This window comes from Ceratotherium simum, chromosome 33 (assembly GCF_057802395.1).
Source record: "Ceratotherium simum simum isolate JZ-2026a chromosome 33, ASM5780239v1, whole genome shotgun sequence".
Taxonomy (NCBI): Eukaryota; Metazoa; Chordata; class Mammalia; order Perissodactyla; family Rhinocerotidae; genus Ceratotherium; species Ceratotherium simum.
In genome coordinates, this window is record NC_141932.1 from 12,856,980 (window position 1) to 12,883,622 (window position 26,643).

Sequence of the window (26,643 nt, forward strand, 5' to 3'; positions counted from 1 at the left end):
CTCCTACTCATTCTTCAAAACCCAACTCAAATGTTCCTTCCTTGGGGCCGGCCCCGTGGCATAGCGGTTAAGTGCACATGCTCTGCTGCTGGAGGCTCGGTTTGGATCCCGGGCACGCACCAATGCACTGCTTGTCAGGCCATGCCGTGGTGGCGTCCCATATAAAGTGGAGGAAGATGGGCACGATGTTAGCCCAGGACCAGTCTTCTTCAGCAAAAAAAAAAAAGAGGAGGATTGGCATGGATGTTAGCTCAGGGCTGATCTTCCTCACACACACACACAAAAAATGTTCCTTCCTCTACAAAAACTTCCCTTATCTACACTGGTCTGGTGCCACATCCGGGCTCTCACAATGCTTTCTGCTTCCTCATTATTATCTCCCTGGATTAGGACTATTTCAGTCAAAGTTCGTCTCTCTCATCAGAGAGGGAGTCCTTGAATGTAGGAGCTGAGGCCAACTTCTCTCAGGGTCTGCAGCAGTGTCCAGCACAAGGCTGGACATAGAGGCAGTGTTCAGTGTGTGCTGAAGGAATGTCAAAAACAGGGACTATGCGACCTTGGACAGACTGTGACCCCAGCTGGACCTCAGCCCCCCCACTCACCACACCATTCACTGACAGCAGCTGGTCCCCACGCTTGAGGCCTCCGTGGCGGTCAGCCACGCCTCCAGGGATGACACGGGAGATGTAGATGGGCGAGTTCTGCTCCTTGCCCCCCATAATGTTGAAGCCCAGGCCCTCATCTGTCTTGGGCAGCTCCACCACCCTGGGATGTGCATGGCCCTCACTGGCTGTGAAGGCGGCCACCGTGGCCTGGGAGAGAGAAAGCATCGGAGGTGAGGGCCCCTCCATGGCAGGCGAGCAGACTGGGGTGGAGGATCTGGGCCGGAGAGAACAACTGAGGCCAGATCACTTTCCCCAAGCACGGGGCCCCTGCCCCAGCTCCCCACATGCTCACTCTGTAATGACCGTCTGCCCCTTTTAGTTCACTGTGCATGCTTCAGACGTGTCAAAGAGAAAGTCGCCATTTGTTGGGAGTCTTGAATACTCGACACTTGCCAGTCTCGCTTTTTAACACAGAAAAACAAGGCCTGGAAGGAGCTAAGAGCCTCCAGGAAGCAGCAAGAAATAGCATCTAACTTTAGTTCAATAAGATTTCATTGTTTGTTGGGTGTGCGTGCTCCACTACTGGCGGCCCGGGGTTCAGATCCCAGGCGCCCACCGACGCACCACTTGTCTGGACACGCTGAGGCCACGTCCCACATACAGCAACTAGCAGGATGTGCAACTACGACATACAACTACCTACTGGGGCTTTGGGGAGAAAAAGAGGAAAAACAAAAAAGGAGGAGGATTGGCAATAGATGTGAGCTCAGGGCCAGTCTTCCTCAGCAAAAGAGGAGGATTGACATGGATGTTATTAGCTCAGGGCTGATCTTCCTCACAATAAATAAATAAATAAATAAATAAAATGAAATAAAAAGATTTCAGTGTTTAACGCTATTTCATTGTATAGATGTTTAAGGTTATCTTCTAATCAGGCATGCAGTACTAATTTCTGTTTGTAGTTGCTAAAGATGCCTTTACATAACATTTGTTTAAGTTAAAAATATGAGATTATTTAAAATAAATTATAAATAAGTAATAGTAAGGGTGGTACACAGATTTGGCAAAAATCGTGAAAGAGGAAGGAAACAGCAATAACTGACATTAAGAAGATCCTGAGCTAGATAGACCATGCAGTCCAGTGGATACCATGAGCGATGGAAAGTGGGGGGCGTCTACCTTTGCTGTGGCGTGGGCCCGGATCTCAGCGCTGCCGGTAATGTCCAGCGTGTCATAGAGCTGCTCATATACCTGGTGAGGGCGCAGCAGCATCAGGGAGCCGCCAGCCACACAGCCCCCCGCCCCCCCGCCCCCTTAGAGAGAGGAGTCCAGGCCCCCAGACCCTCCCACCCAAGGATCCACCACGCCCCCGCAGCCCGGAGCCCGAGGAAACTACAACTCCCAGAGAGCCCCGGTGCCGAAGCGCGGGCACCCCAGGGCGGACCGCCCCAGGCGCTGCTGGGAGGCGTAGTCCCCGAGCTTGGGGCGACCAGGAGGAGGACGGCGGCCGCCCGCTCGTGCCCCGGTGCCGCGCAGCTCTCACCTCCCGGATGGCAGAGCAGAAGCGGCTCTGCAGGACGCGCTGGAGGGCCTGCAGCTTCTGCGGAGGCAGCTCCCCGCTGCGCTGGAGCCGCTCAAGCAGCTCCACCGCCCGGGACACGTCTGCGGGGCGGGGGCGGGGCGCGACAGAGTCAGAGACGCGAAGACGCAGAGGCACGGAGAGATGCGGTGGGAGACCAAGTAGGGGCGAGCGCAGACAGACCCCGGGAAGGACAGCCGAGTCCCAGTCGGACACCCGCAGAGTCGCCGGTGGCAAGGGAAAGACTACGGCCAGCTGGGCGCCCTGCGTCCCCAGGATCCCCATACACACACAGGCAGGGGTGTGCAGCGGACGCCCCCTCCCTGGCCCGCTCGCCCACGGACCCTCCCACAACCCTAGATCTCCCGACTCCCGGCGCCCGCCCCGCCCACCCCCGCCTGGTCCGCCCGCCCACCTGCCCGGGCCTTGCCGGGGGAGGGGAGGGGAGCGGGGTCCGGGACGAAGGCTGCGGGCGAGTGGGCAGGGCCCCCTGGCGAGCTTACCCCGCTCCAGCCCCAGCGGCTCCACCAGCGCAGCCATGTCGCCGCCGCCGCTGCCAGCCGCCCGCCCGCCCGCCGGGTCGCCGGCGAGGAGGGCGGGGCCGCGCGAGGCCACGCCCCGGGCGACGGGCGCCCGCTGCGGAGGCGCGGCCCGGCGTGCGCGCCGCTCCACCTGCTGCGGCGGGTCTAGCCGCCCTGCCTCAGCCCGCGTCAGTCGGCCCGGTTTGCCACCCCTCCTGTTGCAGCCTCTGTCTGTCTGCCCTGCACGCCTCACCTTTCTATCCTTTTTTCCACATTCATTGGACAAACGTGTGTTAAACATCTGGGCCCAAGGTGATGGACGCGATGGTGAGCAGAGCAGATAAGCCCACTGCCCTCCTGGAACCTAGTCTATGGGAGGCGGGAGGTGGACAACCAACTACGACTGTGATCAGAATTGGGAGAGGGGAGGTGACGATCTAGGAGGGACACTGACAGAGTCCTTGAGGTGGGGCGTGGGTCACTTTCCAGGCAGAAAGAGCCCACATGGCTGGTCAGCAGAATGAGGATTGGGGTGGTTTATGATTAAACGGTTGGCAGGATACAGTTTATGCATGGCCTTGTGTGTTGGCATACCCGTGTTGAGGATTTTGGACTTCATGGTAACTCCTAAGAGTAAAATGTCCTATTCAAATGTGTGCTTAAAATCACTGTGGCCACGGGGGATTGGACGGGAGGGAGAGTGGAAGCGGGGACCAGTGAGGAGGCTATCCAGCAACCCGGTGAAGGCTTGGACCAGGGCAGAGGCATGGAGGAGAAGTGGACAGATTTGGAGGTGTCTGGACATGTCTTGGTTATGAGGACTGGGAAGTGGAGAAGTGGGTATTAAGTTGCTTGCGGGGCCTTTTGCTAAGATGGTCTATGCTGGAGGAGGGATATTGGCTATTTTGAATTTGAGGAGCCTGTGCAGTATCCAAGCAGTTTGGGGAATCTGGGCAAAGGTGGTAAATAAAACCGTAAGAGTGGACAAGAATGCTGGGGGCAGAATATAGAATGAAGAGGATCTAGGACTGAGTCCTCCACACTCCTAACCTTTACAAGTCAGGAGGGGGCCGGCCCCGTGGCTTAGCGGTTAAGTGCACGCGCTTCGCTGGTGGCGGCCCGGGTTCGGATCCTGGGCGCGCACTGAGGCACCGCTTCTCCAGCCATGCTGAGGCCGCGTCCCACATACAGCAACTAGAAGGATGTGCAACTATGACATACAACTACGTACTGGGGCTTTGGGGGGAAGTAAAATAAATAAAATCTAAAAGTCAGGAGGAAGCGAAAGCATGGCCAGAAAGGTAGAAAGATAAGCAGGTAGGAGAAACCATGAGAAGAGAGTGTTTTGAAAAAGGAAGTGGGCAGTGGTATCAGATTCTCTAGAGAGGCCTCTAAAGAAATGTAAGAAATGTAGACAGGAGCGTGGAGAAGTCTGGCTGCTGCCCCATTAGCCGGATGGGGATATGGAGCCCAGGAAAGTGCGAGGACTGAAAGCAGGTCTGTCTATCCCTCTCCTTCATAGTACTTTTCTCTTCTAATTTTAACAAAAAATAACGTATTTACAGAGTTAAGAACAAAATCAAATGATACAGAAGGGCTAATATTGAAAAGCACCAGCCCCTGTCCCTGTCCTAACTCTGCCCACTGCAAGAGGCAATGACTTAGAGATGTTTAATCTGCTAGTTGCTTGTTTAAGGAGCATGCTATTTCTCAATTTTCAACGTTAGTAATGTATTACATATTGATTTTCTGCTCTTACCACCTTTTCCCTCTCCCCCGTGGTAGTTTTATGGTACTAGCTTTTAGGTCAGTCTATAAAGTGCTCACGTTATGTCTAAGTACTCACTGTTTACTGCAGAGCCCAGGGAGTGTTCTGTGATGACATTTCCTTTCTTGAACAGCTTCTGGTTTTTTCTGTGAGTTCTATTTTTGCTTCATTACATTCTCAATTTCTTTCAAACTCTCCATCACAACAGATATTTTACTGAATCTTTTTATCCTGAAACTCTTTGGAAACTTCAGTCCTCTGACCCCAATCTGGACTCTCTAGAACCTGCCATTTTAGGACTACCCTCCACTGCTCTGCTAAACTGGATCTGGTTTTTTTTTTTTTTCTTTTTTGGTGAGGAAGATTCGCCCTGAGCTAACATCTGTGCCCTTCTTGCTCTATTTTGTATGTGGGACACTGCCACAGCATGACTCGATGAGCAGTGTGTAGGTCCACACCCAGCATTCGAACTGGCTAACTCTGGGGCCACCAAAGTGGAGTGCACGAACTTAACCACTATGACACCAGGCCAGACTTTGTGGTTTCCTCTTTTAAATCTCTCATTTTGGGGCCGGCCCCGTGGCTTAGCGGTTAAGTGCACGTGCTCTGCTGCTGGCCGCCTGGGTTCAGATCCCGGGCGCCCACCGACACACCGCTTCTCCGGCCATGCTGAGGCAGCATCCCACATACAGCAACTAGAAGGATGTGCAACTATGACATACAACTATCTACTGGGGGTTTGGGGAAAAAAAGGAGGATTGGCAATAGATGTTAGCTCAGAGCCAGTCTTCCTCAGCAAAAACAGGAGGATTAGCATGGATGTTAGCTCAGGGCTGATCTTCCTCAAAAAAAAAAAAAAAAATCCCTCATTTTGATGAAGTATATCCTCAGTTAACCTCCTAAAAAGATTCTAAGATTTCTCTTACTTTCAAGGAAGTTTGTCTAATTCTTTATTTTCCCTAGCACTTCTAGTGTTTATAACAGGAATGTTTCAGGTTATGTAGTATCTAGTCAACCACCAAATGCACTAAATTCTTAATTTGAGTTATTGTTTCCCAGTTCTAAAATTTCCATTTGGCTTTTTTGTGGTGAGGAAGGTTGGCCCTGAGCTAACATTTGTTGCCAGTCTTCCTCTTTTTTTGCCAAGGAAGGTTGGCCTTGAGCTAACGTCTGTGCCCATCTTCCTCTATTTTGTATGTGGGACGTCACCACAGCATGGCTTGATGAGTGGTGTGTAGGTCCACGCCCCAGGATCTGCACCTGCAAACCCCAGGGATGCCAAAGTGGTGTGTGTGAACTTAACCACTATGCCACCAGGCAGGACCCCCATTTGGCTTTTTTTAAAAAAAGATTCCAGATCTCTGTTACAATTCTCCATCTTTTCCTTATTTTGTGAACACGTAGTTATTTCAGTCTTGATAACTCCAACATCGGAATCATGTCTGGGTCTGTTTGTATTGTCTATTTTTTGTAATTCAAGTCCTCTTTCTAGCATACCTGATAATACCTGATAATTTCTGAGTAGTCACTGAGCGTTGTGTGCTAAAAATCATAGCGGATCTGAATGGTATCTTCCTCCAAAGAGTTAGGTTAAGTTTTCTTCTGGCAGGCAGATCACCTAAATCATGAGGTCTGATTTTAGGTTTTCTTAGGCCTGGTCTATTTCACTTGTGGCCTTACTTCAAATGATGTGTCTCTCTGGAGACCTCAAGCATGGCCACTCCACCTTGGCAGGCCTTGGACCCAAACCTGTCGCCTCCAGAAGTGCATGGCTGCCGAGATCTCTGCTCAGCTCCTTAGCCTCGTTATTGCTTTCTGATGAGTCCCTTGGGGGTCGTGCAAGGACAACCAGCAGCTTAGGAGTTGGCAAATGCCTTGACAGGAGATTGCATGTAGATTTGGGGGCTCAATGCCCCATCTGGGAACTTTAGCCAGCTTTCTGGTGCAAGCTCTGTGACGCTAGCCCAGTGGAGGACTGCCCCTTTGCATGTATTCCCCCAGGCTAAATTGGCAGCTGTCCTCAAGGAAACAGCGAGGGTCAATATGAAGTTCACCTCTGTGTGCTCTCCCCCTCAAGTCTGGCCTACAACAGTTGCTCCCCAATGCCTCTCACAAGTTGTTCATATATATTGTGTCCAATCTTTATGTAACTGATCTGTGCTAGGTTAGTTCAAAATGGGCTGTTCTTTGTAGCCAGTTCCACAAGTCTAATTGCAGTATCTGGGGTATCTATGAGCATACTAATTAGGGGTATTAAGTTCTCTTTTATTCCCTCAATTGTTTCTTCCAGGACCAGTTTTTCTATTTATCTTGTGGTCTCGTTGCTGGATTTTCTCAAATGCCTGTGGTCTTTGGTTTGGTATGCTTATAAGGACTCAGGCAGCTAAAAAGCATACCAGGATCCTTGTGTGGGTCAGTCAGATTTAACTGACAGACTGCCTCTAGGTTTTGAGGCCAAGTCTGCCTTTAGGCTGAGAAACTTCTAAAAGACAAAGCATTTTGGTCTTGCATTTCCCTAGAAAGCAAATGCCCAGCTCCCAGGCATCCTGAGTGCTGAAACAGAGGGCAACCGTTTTGTGTACAGTCTCCATCGAGTCCCCTACTGTCGTTATACCTGGAGTTGCAGTCAGGCGTCTCTCTAGGGCTCTGCAAGGCTCACTGGCTTCCTTCTCAAATGGTCACCAGACTGAAGTGTTCTCACCATCGTCTTATTTAATCTTCTGTCCAGAAATGTGCTGAAATCCCAACTGCTGATGGAACTTCTGCGTTTCTGGTTATTCTGCTACTATCATTAGGAAGTATGAAGTAAAATCAAAAGGTGAACTGGAGGCAGTTTTCTCTCCTGGCCCTGTGCAGACTTTCTGCTCTACCCAATCTTATCCTTCTATCTTGCTCCCATATTTCATTTCCTCGCCCTTTTTCCTGCTCTCCGACTCAGACAACAGCTTCCATTTCACACATTCAAAGTTGCAGCTTCCACTGAGTGATCTAGCGCCTGCAGCCTCACCCTCCCACCAAATAGGGTATGAACAGCCCCACAGGGAACGTGTGGGAGACCTAACAAGAGGAGGAAGAAAAACACAAAGGGATCAAGGACCCCTAGAGAGGACTTCCTTACCCCATTTTACACAGCTCTGCTGTACTGGGGAGAGCCCCAGCCTTAGGTCATAAAGCTGGAACACAAACCACAGTAGGGCCATCAAAAGTCAGGTGACAACCTTCTGGGGAAAATATTAAGAGCAGTGAAGAAGAAACCAAGGTGCCCATTATCAACATGAAATTAATTTTTATTTTTAAATCCAAAGGACCAGAACAAATAAGAAGACTCCTACCCTTGGCTGGCAAACTTAGGTGGCGGCCAAGGTTCGGGGAGAGGCTGACAGCAAGGGGGGGGAGGAACACGTCCAAATAAAACAGAGGCCCTGTTCACTCTGGCGCAGCCTCCATCAAATACCCGTTCTCTGGAGCAAGGTACCCGTCGCCTCCCTCAGACTCCATGTACATGTCTCGGCCGTCGTTGCCCAGACCCTCCAGCCCGTTGTCCTGGCCACCCCCACCCCCACCTCGGGCCTCATCCCTGCCCCGTTCACCACCCCGCTCCCCCCGTTTGTGCTCTCGATCCCGGTCTCGGTCACGGTCCCGGCGCCGCTCCCGCTCACTCCGGTGGCTCCGACGTCGTTCCCGGTCACGATCCCTGCCCTTCTCCTCTGGACCATCAGGGCCATCTGGACCCAGCTCCCCAGGAGGCCCGTCATCAGGAGGTGCATCACCAGCCTCAGAGGGCTCCGCCATGTCGCCACCACCTCCGCCCCCACGCAGCTCCTCCTTGCGCTCCCGCTCCCGTCGTGCCCGCTCACGGCTCCGACTGCTTCGCCGCTTCCGTTCCCGGTCCTTGTCCTTGCTACGTTCCCTGGAGCGCCGCCGCTCCTCCTTGTCTCGACTCCGGGAGCGCCGCCGCCGGTCCCGAGAGCGGGAGCGTCGCCGTTCTCGCTCCTTGTCTCGCTCACGGCTTCGTTCTCTGCGCTCCCGCTCGCGGTCCCGGTCCCGGTCCCTGTGGGGAAGCGGGGAGGGGCCGGGCCTGGATGAGGTGGGCAGAGGTTTGCGGCAGGGCTCCCCCACGTGACTGCCCCATCCCAGGAATCTGGCTGCCCGATCTTACCTCTCATCATAGCGGGATGTATCATCACGGCCGGAATGCCGGATGTTCACGTCAGCCCCACCTCTTCTGGTACCACCTAGGCCGCCACCTGGCAGCGGGGACAGATGAACAGAGCGTCAATCTGGGCAGAGCACTGGAGGAAGGGAGACGAGGGACATCAAAGAGCAAAGAGAAGGACACCCAGCACCTCTGGTGGTGTCTTGGGGCCAAGGGCGGTGAGGACATTTTGGGTGCACTTTTTTTTTTTTTTTAAAGATTTTATTTATGTATTTTTTCCCCCAAAGCCCCAGTAGATAGTTGTATGTCATAGTTGCACATCCTTCTAGTTGCTGTATGTGGGACGCGGCCTCAGCATGGCCAGAGAAGCGGTGTGTTGGTGTGCGCCCAGGATCCAAACCCGGGCCGCCAGCAGCGGAGCGCACACACTCAACTGCTAAGCCACAGGGCCGGCCCCTGGGTGCACTTTTTTAACATGACAACCATGGTTTAGAGGTTAGGCAACCTCCATGAAGTGCAAGTTGGGAAATACCTGTATTCAGACTCCAAAGCTCAGACTCTTAACCACTACGTATGACACTCAGCCTCCTCGCAAACCCTCCTCTCAAGACATCCTCATCCTCACGCAAACCCTAACTGGAAACACAACCTGCTTCAAAGCCTTCAACAGCTTCGCACTGCCTAAAGTCCAAACTCCTCATCAAGGGGCTCCCAGGGCCCCCAAGGGCTGGCCCCAGCCCACCTTTCAAACCAAGTGCCCCTGGCTCCTTATGTTCTAGGCATTTTTCAGTCTCCTCATATTCTCCATCTCCTTCCTGCCCCAGTTTTTGGGATCATTCAACTCTTCCCCTGGAATCCCATCTTCCTTATCTAGTTAACTCCTACTCACCCTTCACACACTAACCCAAACATCACTTCCTCAGCACCCCTTCCACGACCTACCAGATTAAGCCAGTCTCCACTATACACTTATAGACCATATTCATTTCCTTCCCAGAACTCCCAGTGGAGATTCAAACTTTACACATTGTGTGTGAGCTGGTGAACACCTGCCTCTCCCAGCAGACTGTAAAGCCCCATGGAAGCAGGAGTATGTCTGGCTTTGCTCACTGTGACCAGCATGTGGTACGGCATCCAGGATACAAAGGTCCATGTGCACCCTCCAAACAACTGAACACCCCAAGGAGCAGTGGACAGTCTCCTTCAGATGAGGAAACAAACTCAGTCACTTGCCCCTAGTGACTCGGCAAGGAAGGTGCAGAGCTGGGACGGAACTCCCAGCTGACTCCAGAACCTGCCCTCTTGTGCTCTCTCCCATCCTCCCTGCCTGGAAGAAAGCTTCAGTGAGGCGGGCTGGAGCTCCATATAAGGAATGGTTTTCAGCATTGAGAGTGAAAAAGGAAACAGGCTGCTTGGATATCAGAGACATTCAAACAGAGACAGGCGACTGATGAGACATCTGGAATGTCACAGGTATGGGGTAGAATAGACTGTTTTCAATTTTCAGGTCACAACCCAGCAATGAATCACATCATCAATTTGATGGGTTGCAATCAATGTACTAAAAAACAAAATAAAGCAACAGAATGTAAAATACTAGTATGTACTGCCTGTAGAAAGATAACTACTGTTTCCTAAAACTTTTGTTTGGCTTATATGTATTTTTGCATGCATCCTCGGTCAAGACACACTGGGTATCGCTATCAGAAAGTCTGAATGCCAATCGAACTAGAACATTCTGGGATTCCAGGATTCTACAACAGCAAACAGCAGACTGCAGAACTCACTCCATCCCAGAGAGCAATCTAAGAACCTGTCTAGTAAGTGCAGAGACTCAGCAGACGAGCATATGGTCTACCCAGCACAGGCAAGTCACAAATGAGAATAATGGGCTGAGAGGCAGGACTAAGAGCAGAGGGTACTGGACCCGCCTGGGGTGCCTGCCCAGGGAAGCCCCTCTTCTCTGAGAACTGTCACTCACCCTTGCAGGAGTTGCTCTTCAACAGGCATGTATGGACGGCAAGAGCTCAGCCCCAGGTCCCGGCCCAACGCTGAGCCACTTAGATCCGCCCACCCCGAAATGCAGAGACTTATCCAGGACTGGGCGTAAAGCAGGGAGGTGTGGAATGCCACACAGGCCCAGTGCAGGGAGATACAGCAGAAGCAGTCTGCACAGACAGCAAACAAGGTGGAAGCAAGCTGCAGAGATGCCAGAGGTGGCTCTTGACAGCATTAAGATCCAGCTACCAGGTCCTCTTGAGGCCCACCAGCATCGCATGTCTCTGGGCTCCCAAAGACCCCCAGGGATCCCGTACTGACAAGGCCCCTTTACGCTTTAGGAAGCTCAAAGGTATTTCTGATACTTGCAACCAAACTGACCTTGACTAAGACGGTGAATGACAACTAGAGACAGACAAAGAGGGGGACTGAATGTAGGAGGCTCTGAGGGCAGAGGCTGTCTATGTATGTCTTGCTCTCGCCTAGAAGCCTGGTACACAGCTGGTGACCAAAAAGGGCTTTGCTGAATGAATGAATGAACAAATGAGCAAGAGCCAAGTGTAAGCAGATGAGAGGGGGACACTGACAAGCCCCACCACATGCCTCCCACCCAGCTGGACATCTGATGCGCTGAGCCTAGTGAACTCTGAGGTTACTCCCACTTTCCAAAATGAGGAAAATGCAGCAGGAAGAGGGGAAATCCACCAGCTAGTAGGTAGACAAGCCGGCGTTTGATCCCAGACTGTCCTCTCCAGGCCAGGGCTCCTGCTCCTACTTTGGTAATCCAGAATGAGAAAACAGACAGCAGGAATATGAGGGTGACGAGTGGATGAGCTGGAGAGGGAGGGAGGACGTGAGCAGCCAGCTAGCGGGGAGAGGAAGACAAAACAGAAAGCAGCAGAGAGTGTAGGAGAGGTAAGAATGAAGCCACCAAGCACTGGACCCCCCAGAGCCCAGCCGGGGCAGGATGTGCTCACCGAGCCGCCGGGGCCTCCAGCCCTTCACAGTTCGGCCCCTCTCCACGTCCACAAGGACTCTCCTGCCATCAATCTTCTTGCCATCTGCGTGCTTGTAAGCGGCTGTAACAGATGTGGGGAGGGGGAAGGGGGAGGAGTCCCCAGAGGGTCCCTAGTCAGGACAGGGCCCAGCTCTGCAGCATCCCCAACCCCACGTCCCCATCAACGCACTCGCACGCACACGCCCACAGACAGCCAGGCAACTGACAGCCAGACCAACCCTCTCCCAAACCAGGGAGGGGCCTGCTCCATCTCAGCAACTGCTTCCTTATCACCCCCAATCACTATTGGGGGGGCAAGCCCACACCCAACTGCCACCCCCCTGGGCTCCCAGGCCCTTCCTACTCCCCTTCGACAGAGCAGCCCCCTCCTGCCAAGGCGGCCAAAGTCGCTGCAAAGAAACTGGAGGTTAACTTAAGGCTGGACTCTGCTGTGGGGGAGGGCTCCCCCACAACCCCAGGCATGCACCCTGAAACATCACGCTGGGGGAGGAGGCCCAGCAGGGCCGCTCCACAACCCAGTTCACACCGGATTTCTTTTTCTGTGATTTTTTTTGGGGGGGCAGGTGAATGTGGCAGGAACAGACATCAGAACAGAAAATGAACCAGAAGGGGATGGGAGCAATCTTCAGGAGATGGCAGGGAGCAGAAAGGCAGGTTATGGGGCTCCCAGGGGCCCTGGAGGGGCCCCCGACAGCAGGTGGGAGAAAGGGAAAGTGGAGGGAGGCTTGGGAGACGTGCGGTGCTACTGAAAACTCCTACCTTACCTGAGACGACTGACTGCAACCCAACCCCATCCTCCAGCCCATCTCTCCCTCCACACCCCCAGCTCAACACACACTGGGAGGCCAACCCCAGCCCGAGCCTCTGGGGAGGGGTGAGGAGTAGAGGGGGAGATGCGGGGAGAAGCACGTTCCTGCTCTTGGGCAGGGCAGTGAAGGGCAGGCCCAAGCCCCTGGCCTGTCTCACAAGGGGCTGTCAGGAAGGCCAAGAATGTCCCTGTTTTCCACCCCCAGCCCTGGCCTAGGGGGTTCTCCTCAACCAACCACAATACCCTGCCCCGCCCCAGCCCGCCCCCCCCAAATAACAACCAGAGGAAGAGAAAAAGGTGCCATTTACCGATGCCGGCCTTGCGGGTGTCCAAACCGAGCGGGATTGGGGGGGCTCGGCAACTCCTGGGGGCCTGGCGAGGAGGCGGGCTTCCCGGGGGGGGACACGGGACCGCTTACCTGGAGCCCCCAAGCTTACCTGAGCACGCGCACAAACCCCACCCCCACCACCATGGGGTCAGCTACAGCTACAGGGAAGGGATTGGGGGGTCCTAGGGAGCCCCAGAGAGGGAGAGGAACCACATCTCCTGCACCACCTGGAGACAGGCAGAGGAAGTGGGGGACCCCAAAGAAACCTCACAGAGGCCTTCAAAGAGGCGGGGCGCGAATTCACATCAAGTCTAGGAGCTGGCAGGCCCTGGGACTATCTTGTTGGAATCTGAAAAGGCGGCTGGAGAGGCCTCAGCAAACCTGTCCACCCTCACCTCTCCCCAGTAAAGTCCATGCTAACCTAGGCACACGCCCACCCCCTCAGCACAGAGGACCTTTCCACCTCCAACTCCACGCTCCCTCCCACCACCTGCTCCAGCCAAAGGCTGGCACACGAGGAGACAGCCTCGGGGGTCCAGGAGATGGAGTGCTGCCTGTGATCAGAGGAGGGGCCACTTGGCCCCTGAACCCAGAGGACGGTAGTTGGAAAAGGAATTTTAAGGACTGGGAACACAGTCAAGCAAAGGAACCCTGCTCTGGTTCAGTGTCCCAAACCCCAAAAGAGGCCCAACCCGGGAGTAACAGCAAAGAAAACATGTGACGTGTGTACTTCTAGGCTTCTCTCTCTCTCCCTCTCTTAGGTCTCTAGACAGTGGAAGGGTCTTCAACAAATTCTACAACACCTTCAGCAGTTCGCAGCCTGTCACTTGATCCCTCCCACACCCCGATTCCCCACTCCATGCACTCTGGAGGGCGGCTGGGCACCACAGCCCCTCAGGAGGCCTCAACCATAAGGCGGACAGGAAGGGGGGCAGAACACCCCGAATCTAGCAACCAAAATGATTCTCCAGGGCCACCACAGTGAGGGCCCCGCAGAAGGCACGGGGGCAGGTGAGCGAAGGGCTGAGGGTTCCATGTGGAGCCCTGGCCCTCGTGCACCCCGTCTTCAGTATTCCCGCCACCTTGCCGCTGACATCATGAAGCCCCGTAAGTCTGGGGTTAAGTGGAGCCCAACTGGAGAGGCCAGCTGCCTTTCCATTAGGGTTCACCCTTCTCCTCCTGGGATCAGTAAGATCATCGGAGAGCATATGGATCGGAGGACAGGAGGGACAAAGGGCACCCAAACAAGGCAAGGGTTCTGGGTGCAGGGAGGCTGAGGGGGCGACTGGGGATGGGAGGAGGGACGCCTTGCTGCTCCTGAGCTGCCTGGCTAAGCTGGGCTGGTGTGCGGTGCTGAGTGATCTTACCCATGATACAAACCCTTATACCAACCATACACTGAGGTGTTGTAAGGGGAGCGTAAGCATCAGCTGCAAGCCAGCTGCGTGGTGGCTGCAGTGACAATAAGAACAGTCAATTAATACGGCGGCCCCTGGACACGCCGCTGCCCTGCCCACCCCCACCCACCCATCCCTGCCCATGTGGACGCCGCCGCAGCCTTAAAGGGCACTTTGGAGATATGGGGGCAGGCGCTGAACACGCCTACCAGCCCACTGCCCACTGAGGAACAGGGTGGGGGGCCAGGGGTGGGGAGGCGGAGGGTCGGGTGGCCCAGCCCCAGCTCTGCTGGGAGTAAGAGAGGGCAGGTTCAAAGGCCAGTCCTCATTCCAACCTGGCCGCCCCCAACTCCAGTGGGGGGGAGTGGGGAGAAGCTCCCCAAAACTCCGACCCCTCCCCCCACCTCCAGTTGGCCCCAGCCCCCACCCAGTTCCCTCCTTGCCCCTAAGGTTCAACGTGTGACACTTACCTCCCCGGGTTCACACACACACACACACGTTGTGGGGGATTTTGGTTTTTGTTTTTTAAAAAACACGTATATATAAAAAAAAAAAAGATATATCAGAAACAGAGGGAGGAGGAGAAGAGACATGGCTAATGTCAGGTTTGGCAGGGTGGGGGTGGGGACAGCCGCCGGGAAGGGGCTGGGGCGCAGAGAGGAGGTCAGCGGACAGGGCTCGGCGGGTACTCACAGTGCATGTCCCGCTCGTGCTCGTACTCGATGAAGGCGTAGCCCCGGGGCTTTCCTGACCGCTTACTGTAGACCATGTGTATCTGGGGCAGGCACAGCGGGCAGAGGTCAGTTCTGACACAGGGAAATCCCCCCATCCATCATACAGCTTGTGTGCCAGGCCCTGGGCTGGGTGATGCCAGTGACACGCGGCCTCAGACCCTCGCTCTGCCCTTCAAGAGCCCAGAGTGACTGATGCTCTAACAGCACTGGGCTTAGCAATTTCTGTGCATTTATGACCTCACTACTGCCCAGAGCATTTAAGTGACTTAAACTAAATGAAGAAATCTCAGTTAAACATAAAGCCTTGCTCTCAACAAGAGTCAGCGTATGTTTTCTATAAGGGCCAGCAGAAAGATTTCCAGCTCCGAGGGCCATACGGTTTCTGTCAAAACTACCCGACTCTGCCTTACACAAAAGAGCAGCCACAGACAATAATAAACAGATGGGCCTGGCTGTTACCAACACAACTTTACTTTCAATTAGGAAGTTTTTAGGTTTGCCAACCGCTGCTCTAAAGCAACAACAAAGTCAGTACTTCTTAATTTTACTCCTGCTACCCAAAGTCTGCTGCATGAAAGTACAGTCGGGATGTAAAGCCAGGCCAACAGACTCAGCTGCCCTGAAATGATACGATGCATCCTCAGGGCTGGGAGCCAGCCCTCACTCTCCCTCCCCACACCTCCAATTCACATAGCCCCTGCCCCAGTCCACTCACTCTTTTGATGGGTCCATACACTTCAAACTCTCTCCGGAGTTTGGATTCTGTTGTGTCATAGTTCTACAAGGAGACAGATATGAAGTTAGGTGGGAGAAGTGAGCTGTCCCAAAGCCCTCAAAACACTCCCGGGACCTAGCCTGTTATCCTCTGTCCCACACTCAAGCTCTCAGCAGCCCAAGGTCCCGGGCTCCTCTGGGGCTCGGGAGCTGGGGACTCACCACTCTAGCCACAAAGAGAGTCTTGAAGGCATCACCCTGAGCATTGGGATCATTGTGAGGGTCCCCTGTACAGGAAGAAGAGAATTTGTAAGTAGAAGATGTCAACAGTCTCATGCAGCAAGACAGACAGACAGGCAGGCAGACGCCCATTAGATAGAAGAAAACTACTGGTGACCCAGCGACGTTGAGCATGCCCCTCTTAGAGCCCTGGTTTTCCTGAAGTACAGTGGCCTTTACCCGAGTGGCCAATTCAGGCTGTTGGAGAGAGGGGATAAGGCTGACTTGATGCTAACAGGATGGGGGCCAGCCTAACTGCCATTCCAGACTTACAGATCCTAAGTCCCTGTTCCTCCCAGGTGTGAGTAACCAACTGGGCATCTCTGGAGAGTCAGGTGCTGAGCTTCCTCCCTCACCTGCAGGGCCACACTGCCACCCAGTGGCATAGCCTGCAACAACAGCCCTCAGGGAAACCTGAGATCAAGTAACCCTAAGGCTAGGAGCAGGAGGCGAGGCGAGTCCAAGCCCTGCTCTGCCCCGTGGCCTCAGGGAGGAACCTGGGACTGGTGCTGGAGCTTGCAATGGGCTGATCGGATTCGTACTCCTAGCCTGACCACCACAAGGCCACTGAGGGATAACACCTCCACACACAGGAGCCAGAATCTATTACAAAACCAAATCTATAGGTGATTCTAAAGGGTCAAGCCCGGGAAGAAGTCCTTTTCACCAAGTATGGTGGCCCCAGCACACATAACAGCCCTTGACTCCCGCCAAGGCCCCAAGGGCACCCTGCCCCTTGCACAGTGGATGCAGTTCCTCTACAACACAGTGTCACCCTCAGAAGGACTCACCACATTCTGGAAGAATATGAGAAAACGAATAATATTAATAATTTATTGACTGCATAATGAGGCCCAGACACTGTGCTGGACGCTGAGAATTATTTACCATCACTTTGCAAACGGCAACAAAACCAACCCTTGAGGCATGGAAGAGGGGAATCATCAGAGCAGCAGAGGCCAAGCCCGGCTCTACCTCCCAGCCTGACCTCTCAGTCCAGGCGTTCTAACTGCCAGGCTCCCACACTAAACCCGCGGGGCACTAGCTTCTCACGAAGATAGTCTGGGGGTTGAAAGAAGCCAGTGACTGAAGTCGTAGATCCATTTCCTGTGAGAGGGTTCGGCTGCAAACATAAACGAAGCTCAAGATGACTTCAGAGAATTTCTTAAAAAGCGGAAGCCTGAGCCCAAATTTAAGGGCGTAACTACCTGGAGACTGATGGTTGCCTCTGAAGACAACTCCAACTTTGTGCCTGCCCCCTCAGCTCCTCAGCATACCTCCTCCCTCCGGGCTGTACTTCTCTGGGCCCAGGTCCCTCAGTCTGCACTGGGTCACTCTCATCCATTCATCCCACAAACATCCAGTAAGCACTAGGATGTGCCTGGAACTGCGGTAGGTGTCCAGGATTCAACAGTGAACAAGATGAAACAGATCCCTGCCCTCTGGAGCTCATACACTAACGGAGGAAGGCTGACGGTAAACAAGGTCGACAAGGGCCTCATCTATGAGTTCTACCAGATGACAACAGGAAGACGGCGAGAAGTTTTTTTTGTTTTTGTTTTTGTTTTTGGTGAGGAAGATCAGCCCTGAGCTAACATCCGTGCCCATCTTCCTCCACTTTATGTGGGACACCGCCACAGACAAGCGGTGAGTCAGTCCATGCCCGGGATCCAAACCCGGGCTGCCAGCAGCGGAGCTCACGCACCTAACTGCTATGCCACGGGGCCCACCCAGGGGAGAAGAGTTTTAACGGGAAGGTCAGGAGAGGCCTCACTGAGATGATGGCATTTGGCTGAAGACCTGAAGGTGTGACAGCAGCAACCGGAAACACACCTCACCAACACCAGGCAGCAGGTGGTCTAACAGGTATGGCAGGAGCACTACAGTCACCACAGTAGGAGCATGATCGCTGCTGGGGGAGTGGATGAAGGTCAAACAGCAGAGAGCTGAGCTTCCTGACGGGCAGCCCGGAGGTGCCCAGCACACCAAAGGCGAAACCACCCAGGCACAGTGCACGAGTCTCTGCAGTTCTTGCTTACCCAAGGGGCCCAGCAGTGAGACTAACGGGAAAAGCTAGTGCGGTCAAACCAACAGTACCCACGTATCTGAAGAAGAACAGGTCAACTCAAAAAGGGCGGCAGAGAACAAAAGGTGGTCAGCAGTTCACCAGTCAGCACGCACATGCGCGCACACACACTCCCCCACTGCCCTCCATTCTGCTGGCAACGCTGCCCTTGGGAAATCCTTGATTAAAGGGATTGTCCAGGTAGCAGCAGAGGCTCAAGAGACCGGACTGTGGAGTTGGGAAACCTCCCTAGGCTTTTAGATGGCGGAGAAAATATCTCAGAACTCTCACCCTTGGTAAGCATACTCAGCCTTGACAAGCCTCCATTTTCTTCATTTTAAAAATGAGAGCAACAACCCATGCCCCACTCGGAAGCTGTGGGAAGATAATAACATGAAGTGCACCAGTGCTCAGCAAGGTGCAAGGCCCCCGAGGACGGGAGCTGTGAATTGCGATGAGGCACAGCAAGCTTCTGTAGTTGGGGACGGAGGCTCTCAGGAGCACAGAAACCCTACTGTACTCAATCCATTCTTTCTTTCCTTTTTCTTTGCTTTTATGGACAAATTCAAACACTTAAAAGAAGTAAAGAAGAGTACAAGGAAGCCCTATGAACCAGCTTCAATTACCAACACACGGCCACACTTGTTTACCTCTACCCACACCCACCAGAGCATTTCATATCAAACCCCAGATACACCATTTTAGTCTCTAACAGAGAGAAGACTTTTTAAAAAACCATAACCACAGTACCATTACTACATCTTAAAAACTTAACATTAATTCCTTTGGGACCCTGGACATTGGGACCAAGACCCAGGGTCCAGTGTTCATATGTCCTCAATTGTTTCATAGCTGGATTTTTATAGTTAGCTCATTTAAATCAGGATCCAACAAGCTCCACACTTATCACGTGGTTGATGTGTCCTTCAACTCTTTAATCCATAAGGTCCACTCCCTGCCCTCATTTTTGCTTGTCATCTATTTGTTGAAGGCACTGGGTCACAAATTAGTCCTATACAATTTCCCACAGTTGGGATTGACTGATTGCATCCTCACAGTGTTGTTTAACATGCCAGAATCCCATTTTTATTTTATTTTATTTTATGAGGAAGATCAGCCCTGAGCTAATATCCACGCCAATCCTCCTCTTTTTTTGCTGAGGAAGACTGGCCCTGGGCTAACATCTGTGCCCATCTTCCTCCACTTTATATGGGACGCCGCTACAGCATGGCTTGACAAGCGGTGCGTCAGTGCGTGCCTCGGATCCGAACCCGGGCCGCCAGCAGCGGAGTGCACGTGCTTAACCGTTACGCCACGGGGCCAGCCGCCATAGAATCCCGTTTTTAAAGTGGCAAAAACAATGTCCAAGGGGACGTTATCCAAGGTCAAACAGCTGTAAGTGGCAGAGGCAGGATTAAAACTCAGGTGGGTCAGACCACAAGGCCTGTGCCCTAGCAGCAGAGCTGAAAGACTTCCCAAGTTAACTGCTACCAACAACTCCGTGTGCCAGGTCCTAGAGGAGCTGGGGCCACAGTGGTTAAGTCCCATCCACACCCTGTCCCCTCAGAGCAAATGCGAACCTCCAGCATAGAGACAGGTATTTATCAGCGAATCCTCCCTGCAAACTGAAGTGACCAACCTGCGGCACAACTCAGGGCTTTCAGTGTACAAGGGGACTCGACCTGAGCAAGGAAGTCAGGAGAGGCTTCCCTGAGGAACTACAGCTGCACAGAGATCTGAAGGGCTGTTACTCATAAACCAAGGTATCATTAGAAACTGGGGGAACAGCCTGGGCAAAGGCCCAATGACAGGAGACCATCTGGAAAGGATGAGGCATGAGAAGAGGTCAGTGTGGCTAAAGCAGGAGGGGAGGGGAGCACGGTGCATGACGAGTCTGCAACAATGGGCAGTGAAGGGACTCTGGTCTTTATGCTGAGAGCAAATGGAAGCTGTTAGCAGAGAAAGTACAATCAGAGCTGTACTTAAAAAAAAACCCCCGGGACTTAGCAAAGACAGAGAAGTAGTGACAGGGTAGGGAAAGCACAAAAAAGAAAGGTGTTAAAAACAAACTGGGGGCCGGCCCTGTGGCTTAGCGGTTAAGTGCGCACGCTCTGCTGCTGGCGGCCCGGGTTCAGATCCCAGGCGCGCACCGACGCATCGCTTCTCCGGCCATGCTGAGGCCGCGTCCTATATACAGCAACTAGAAGAACGTGCAGCCGTCACATACAACTATCTACTGGGGCTCTGGGGGAAAAAAATAAATAAATAAAATTAAAAAAAAAAAAAAAAAAAAAACTGGATGGCAACAACCAAGGTTACGACTTGCAAAGCGGCATGGCCACGTCCTACGGAAGGAAATATCCAAAGGACACCAGACTGGTGGGGACGGGGACTCCTGACTGGTTTGGACACTGAGTCTGAGATGCCTCTGAGGCATCCAAGACAAGACAGGAAGGCCACTGTAGTGAGAGTCAGGGCTCAGAGAGCGCTCAGCTAGATGCCCAGGATTTAGGCGGCAGGCATCTACATAAGCACCCTGAGGAAATGTGCCACTCCAGGGAATAAGGTTCAGAGTGAAGTGATTCACTACAGCCTCATGGTGTAGGATGAAAACCCAAGTCTCCTGACTACAAAGCCCTCGCTCCAACAAGAAAGGACCCTCTGAGGTTGATATGGGACCCTCTTGTGAAGTCTGGTTACTGGCTACAGCGTATCCGTCCAGTACTCCAACTCCTCCTGTACCTAGAAGGAATGGAACATCCCTAGTCTAAAGGTCAGGGAGGTAAGGTGGAGCCAGGACTGCCTCAGCTGGTGAGACCCGGCTGGGCTTCGGCAGCCCTTCCGAGTGCACTCCCCTGCAGGACACAGCCCGAGGTAGCAGGGCTCCCCTCCTGCCAACCCCTTCTCCGTGCTCTCCTGCTTAAATGCCAAACACAATGCTTGGCAAACAGTGGGGACTAAATAAGTGCACTAACAACCTCACTTTCCCAAAACAGGATCCTGGGGTTGAGGGAGAGAAACACAGGCGAGTTTGAAGAAAAAGAGGAGGAAAGAGAGACTTACACATTTTTAGCTCTGTCTCCACTTCCTGCTGTCGCCGCTCTATCTTTTCTCGTCTCTGTCAGGGGAAAGGTGGACAATTGAAGGCAGAAAGAAGTGCCCTGATGCCAGGGAACATCCTGGAGAAAGTGGCAAAAAAGTCGCAGAGCCAGGAGGCAAAAAATACATACCTTCCTCTCCATGCGTTCCTCCCGGGTCTCTGCTCGAGTTGGGGGAGGAGCATCTCGAGGGTCCTAGGAACAAGAAGAGAGGTGACAGGGTGGGAGGGACTGGGGAAAACGGCCAGGGACACCCATCCGGGAAATATTAAGCAATTCAGCCACACACACACCCCACACACACAAAGTAAACAAACAGGGACAGCTCCCAGGCCAGTGGAGGCAGGGGAGTGGTGCAGATCAAAGCGCGGTCCTTGCACCAATGCTATCTGCAAACTGGTAACGGTCCGTGACGCGAAAAGTAAAAAAACCGTAAGTATTCAGAAACTTCTACAACGATCTGATGGGGTAGCTTTATGCCCACTGAATTTAATAATAAAGACTCAATCTTTTATTTTACAATCTTTCTTTAAAAACACTAGAAAAAAGAAAATAATTCTTTTGTGTTTATCAAAAGCACAATCTGCAATGGATCTCTCTTTATCACAGAGAGGAATCGGGACCAGGCCTGAAGCAAAAGGAGCTGACGGTGCAGCGCCCAGAAGCAAACAACTGAACGCTCTCTGAGGGGCGGGCACTTTTTTTTTTTTTAATTTTTGTCAGGAAGATCAGCCCTGAGCTAACATCTATTGCCAATCCTCCTCCTTTTTCTTTTTTCCCCAAAGCCCCAGTAGATAGTTGTATGTCATAGCTGCACATCCGTCTAGTTGCTGTATGTGGGACGCGGCCTCAGCATGGCCAGAGAAGCGGTGCATCGGTGCGCGCCCGGGATCCGAACCCGGGCCGCCAGTAGCGGAGCACGCGCACTTAACCGCTAAGCCACGGGGCCGGCCCCGGGGAATTCCTGAGGGTCTCACCAACCACTCATTAAGGAGTAACTGGCACATGACCTGGGTCATCAAAGAGTGCCACTGACCTGCAGCCACTAAATTAGTTTAACTGGCTAGTGACATTTCCCAAGTACCGGCTCACTGAAGGCAACAAATCCCACTAAAGAGCCAACCTTCTGTTATCTTGCTACTAACTTCTGCTCTGCCACTTCCTCCGCCTCCAGCTGCCCTTTCCCACTCTATGCCAGAACTTTCCTCTGCTGGCTGCATGCCAGCATTTCTCAGGTGCGCTCTGATGCACCTTCAGAGACGGATGTTGTTATCCCAATTTTACTAATGAGAAAACTGAGGCCCAGGAACCTAAGTCATGTGTTCGTGTTTACCCTGCAGGTGCAGAGCTCAAGTTCTCAAGCCCATGGTCTTAAGCACCCCATCGCACCGTGCTAACCCTTTATGAACGTCACAAAGATGATAAATACACTAACACACGTTGACATTTGCTGACTGTTTGGTGCCAGGCCCCATAACATAAATTTTGCAGTTAATTCCCCATCAATGTTATGAGGAAAATTCTATTATCCCCTCACTAAAGATGAAGAAATTTTTTTTTTTGTGAGGAAGATCAGCCCTGAGCTAACATCCGTGCTAATCCTCCTCTTTTTGCTGAGAAAGACCAGCTCTGAGCTAACATCTATTGCCGGTCCTCCCCCGCCCCCCCGCCAAAGCCCCAGTAGATAGCTGTACGTCACAGTTGCACGTCCTTCTAGTTGCTGTACGTGGGACGCGGCCTCAGCATGGCCGGAGAAGCGGTGCCTCGGTGTGCGCCCGGGATCCGAACCCGGGCTGCCAGTAGCGGAGCGTGCGCACTTAACCGCTAAGCCACGGGGCCGGCCCAAGATGAAGAAATTGATGCACAAGAGTATACACCACTTGCCCAAGGTCACACAGCTGATAAATGGCGTGTGCCAAAGACTACCTGCCTTCAGAGCCCGAATCCCCCACTGCTAGTCACTAAATTTTCACAAAAACCCTACAAGGGATGTACTATCAACCCCATTTAAGAGAGGAAAACTGAAGATCACGAGGAGCAAGTCACCTGCCTAAACCACACAGCTGGAACACAGCCAGAGACTGGACTCCAAATCCAGGCCCCTGGCCCCTAAAACCCAAACCACCCCAAGTCTGCTCAGCAAACTCACCTCAAACTCCCGGATGTAAGGCGCGATGCCACAGTAAGGTTGATTGTGGTGTTTTTCATGTGGCAGTTTCTCCAGCGGCGGCAGGTACGGGATGGGGTCACGGGGGGCAAAGAGGGCCAGGAGGTTGGGCGGCAGGAACTGGGTCATCTTGCCAAGTCTGAGGGCCGAAGCAAGACAGCCTTGTGTGGGGGTGGGCGGGTGGAGAGGCAGCCCCTACAATCCCTTGACTCCCCGAAAAAGAGGGAAATGGGGCAGGATCTCAGCCAGGGCTCAGAGTGACCCTATGTCACAGGGCCAAGGAGTAAACCCGAAGGAGAAAGCAAGTTCTTCGGGAAGGCTGCGTGAGGGCAGGGCAAGGCCGGTAAGGCAAACAAGGACGGAAAAAGGGTTTCTGAGCAAAGTCTGAGTCCCAAGCAAGGAACTGTGAGGCCGAGAGGTTCCCTGGGGGTTTGTGTGGGAATCAAGGATCCTGACGAGGGAGATCCAGAGCAGTGGCGGCTGGGGGTCCCATACCTTGGAGAACAGGTTATGAGGCAGGGGGCACAGGAAGCCTCCAATCAAAAAGACAGGGTCCTAAGCAGCAAACCTCTCAAGTAACGGCTTGCGGCTAATACATCTAGGACCCCAGAGACGAAAGGAATTATGGGTAAGGGTCCAGGATGCCGCGAAAGAGAAGGAAAAAAAAGGCAACACACCGCAAGGGCCTGTGGGTAAGGGACCGCGGGGGAGCCATGGGAAGAGGGCCTGAGTGCCCAGGGGACTGTGGGTAAGGGATGCAGAAAGGTGCTCTGGCGGTGGCGCGGGACGGGGACCCGGCCGCGGGGAAGGGACTGGGGCCCACCGCAGGGCCTTGTGGGTAGTGGCCCCGCACCCGGTAAGGCCAGTCACACTCACCCGCCGCGCGGCGCCCTCCTCGGCCTGGCGACGGTCCGGGGGCTCGCAGCGGCTGCGGCGGCCCCTCAGCAGCAGGAACTCCTACTCTGTCTTCTACTCCGGCGGGGTCCGCGTCCCTCCGCCTCCGTCACCCACTCAGCGCGCGAACCAGGCCGCTGCTCACGAGCCCGCGCGGCCTCGGCTCGCGACAGGGGCAAGGGGTGGAACCGGTCTCAAATCCCTCCGCCGGCCGCACTGCGCACGCGCCGCGCGAGTCGAGACCCGCCCACACACAGGGACCTGGCGCCGCTGCGGACACTGCGCACGCGCGAGGTCACCACCCCGCCTTCGTGCACCTTAAACTCCTTTGCCGCGGCAGGCTGGAGGCCGCAGTGCGCACGCGCGCTTCTCACCAAGCCTTCCCCCTCGACCTCGCGCTCGCGGCTCCAACCGCCTGTGTCCGCGAGACTCTTCTCGATGCTCCGCCCCTCCCCTTAACACACTTCCCGGATCTTGCGCGCATGCGTGTTTCGTCTATACCGTGATAGACCCTTCCGCCACCTGGCAAAGAGTCCCTACGTGAATAGGGTGGCCGAGTTGATGTCTAACCTATTAAATCGACAACTATTAAGCAAGCGCGCTGTTTGGTCTCTGGGGACATAGCACGTGACTAAAGCAAAGTCTTTTTCTTCTTGGAGCTTGCATTGTACTGAGGGAGACAATAAAGTCATTTAAAAAGATAAATATAATTTCGGATAGTGGTCTGCGCAATAAAAAAAAATAGGGCAGAGTAAGGGGGTGGGCAGTGAGAGCGGGGTGATTTAAAAAGGGTGAAGATGGAAGGTACTTCTGAAGAGGTGACATTTGCACAAAGGCCAGATGGAAGGGAGATCTGGGCAGGGTTAACAGCAAGTGTAAAGGGCCTGGTTTAGGACGGATGGCAGGAACCTCATGTCATTTGCCCTGAGATTAGAGTCAGCAGCCATGCTATTTAGGGCCCTGTAGACCCATCAGGAGTTAAGTATTGTATTTTAAGTTTTTTGGATAGATTCAATTGCCTGTTTAATAATAATTACAGAAATTATTACAAAATGTAAATGACTAATTTCGTGTTTCAAGAAACATGTAATATAAAAGGACATTTTCAAAAATATTTTGACATTTGCTTTATTTGTGTATGTATGTGGGAACTCTCTGCTCCATTTTTTGGAGGTTTTTTGTAATTCTAAATTTATTTCAAAATAAAAAATTTAAAGAAAATAAACAAAACTAAACCTGCCTTCGTAATGTGTTTTTTTTTGGTCTACCATTGGAAAGTAAATTGCAGCATTTCACCTCTAAATGCTTCAGCATGTATCTCCTAAGAATAAGGACATTCTCCTACATAACCACAAAATTATTTTCATCTCTAAGAAAGTTTAGCCTCTATTCAGGTTTTCCCAACTGACCAAGAATATTTTGTTTTAATCTGAACCAGGAGCCAATCAAATTTCACCCATTGCCGTTACTTGTCATGTCTCTTTAGTCTCTTTTAATATAGAGTAGACACACATATGCACACACCCACACACTTTTTTTTTCCCATTGTGTTGTTGATTTTTCCCAGAGTTCAACCCAGTTTCCAGTAGAATGTCCCACCTTCTGGATTTGTCTGATGGTTTCCTCCTGGTGGTTACTTTGTTCCACTACCCTTGTTTTCCCTGTAAAATGGAAGTTGAGTCTGAAGGTTTGAATCCACTGAAGTTAAGCATTTTTGGCAAGAACATTTCCCTGGTAATACTGCAGACATCGTATTGCATCACATCTGGAGGTGCGTAATGTCAGATGGTCCCACCATTATGATGCTGAGTTTGGTCGCCTGGTCAAGGAGCTAACTGCCAGATCTCTTTTTCTAAAGGTACATGTTCCCCTTGGTAATCTGAGCAGTTAGACTTTGCCACCATGCAAATATTCTGTTCCCCAACCATCTCTCACCTCATGATTGTAGCAGCCATTGCTGATCCTTGCCTGAATCAAGTATTACGTGGAGAGGGCAGGTGTTATTTGAAATGAAATAGGAAGTAACTAAAGGGTTTTGATCAGGAGACGGACATAACCTAATTTACATTTTTAAAAGGCCCCTTCAATGGCTGTGGACAGAAAAAGTTCAGGGAAGGGACTGAAGGGGAAACAGGGAGATGGTGAGGGGCCACCCAGTGGCATAGTGGTTAAGTTCATGCGCTCTGCTTCTGTGGCCCGGGGGTTCGCAGGTTCGAATCCTGGGTGCAGACATAAGCAGCGTTTACTCAAGCCATGCTGTGGCAGGCGTCCCACATAATATAGAGGAAGATGGGCATGGATGTTAGCCCAGGGCTAATCTTCCTCAGCAAGAGGAGGAGGATTGGCAACAGATGTTAACTCAGGGCTAATCTTCCTCACACACACACACACAAAAAACAGGGAGATGGTGAGGAGGCTACAATTTCCAGGGAAGAGATGGTGGCCTGCACCCAGATGGTAGCAGTGGAATGGAAAGGAGTGGTGGGATTCAGGATATATCGTGAAGGCAGAGCT

The 26,643-nt window shown here is 52.7% G+C and overlaps 2 protein-coding genes across 5 annotated transcripts in view; both read right to left on the minus strand.

The window, feature by feature from the left end:
• LIN7B (lin-7 cell polarity scaffold B) overlaps nt 1–2,743 on the minus strand; it is a 4,087-nt gene extending 1,344 nt beyond the window's left edge. For 2 of the 3 annotated variants that reach the window (XM_087421391.1, XM_087421392.1), the window contains exons 1-3: nt 2,149–2,495; nt 1,785–1,856; nt 603–812 (exon numbers count right to left, since the gene is read on the minus strand). In XM_087421391.1, coding sequence (XP_087277517.1) covers nt 603–812; nt 1,785–1,856; nt 2,149–2,469 — 603 coding nt within the window. In that variant the 5' untranslated portion in view covers nt 2,470–2,495. Of the gene's footprint in view, nt 1–602; nt 813–1,784; nt 1,857–2,148; nt 2,496–2,687 lie in introns of those variants that run through there. The other variant, XM_004440420.2, reaches the window with a different exon arrangement.
• A 4,992-nt stretch (nt 2,744–7,735) lies between these two features.
• Nucleotides 7,736–24,314, minus strand: SNRNP70 (small nuclear ribonucleoprotein U1 subunit 70). Of its 2 annotated transcripts, none has more exons than XM_014795154.2 (10): nt 24,112–24,314; nt 23,218–23,374; nt 21,201–21,263; nt 21,034–21,088; nt 15,849–15,913; nt 15,628–15,690; nt 14,872–14,953; nt 11,605–11,706; nt 8,633–8,720; nt 7,736–8,524 (listed from the first exon to the last, which is right to left on the minus strand). In XM_014795154.2, the coding sequence occupies exons 2-10, from the start codon at nt 23,362–23,364 to the stop codon at nt 7,900–7,902; spliced, it is 1,290 nt and encodes a 429-aa protein (XP_014650640.1). In that variant the 5' UTR covers nt 23,365–23,374; nt 24,112–24,314; the 3' UTR covers nt 7,736–7,899. The 2 variants fall into 2 exon arrangements, with proteins under 2 accessions (XP_014650640.1, XP_014650638.1); XM_014795152.2 differs by having other exon boundaries at nt 7,736–8,551.
• Between the last annotated feature and the right edge of the window lie 2,329 nt (nt 24,315–26,643).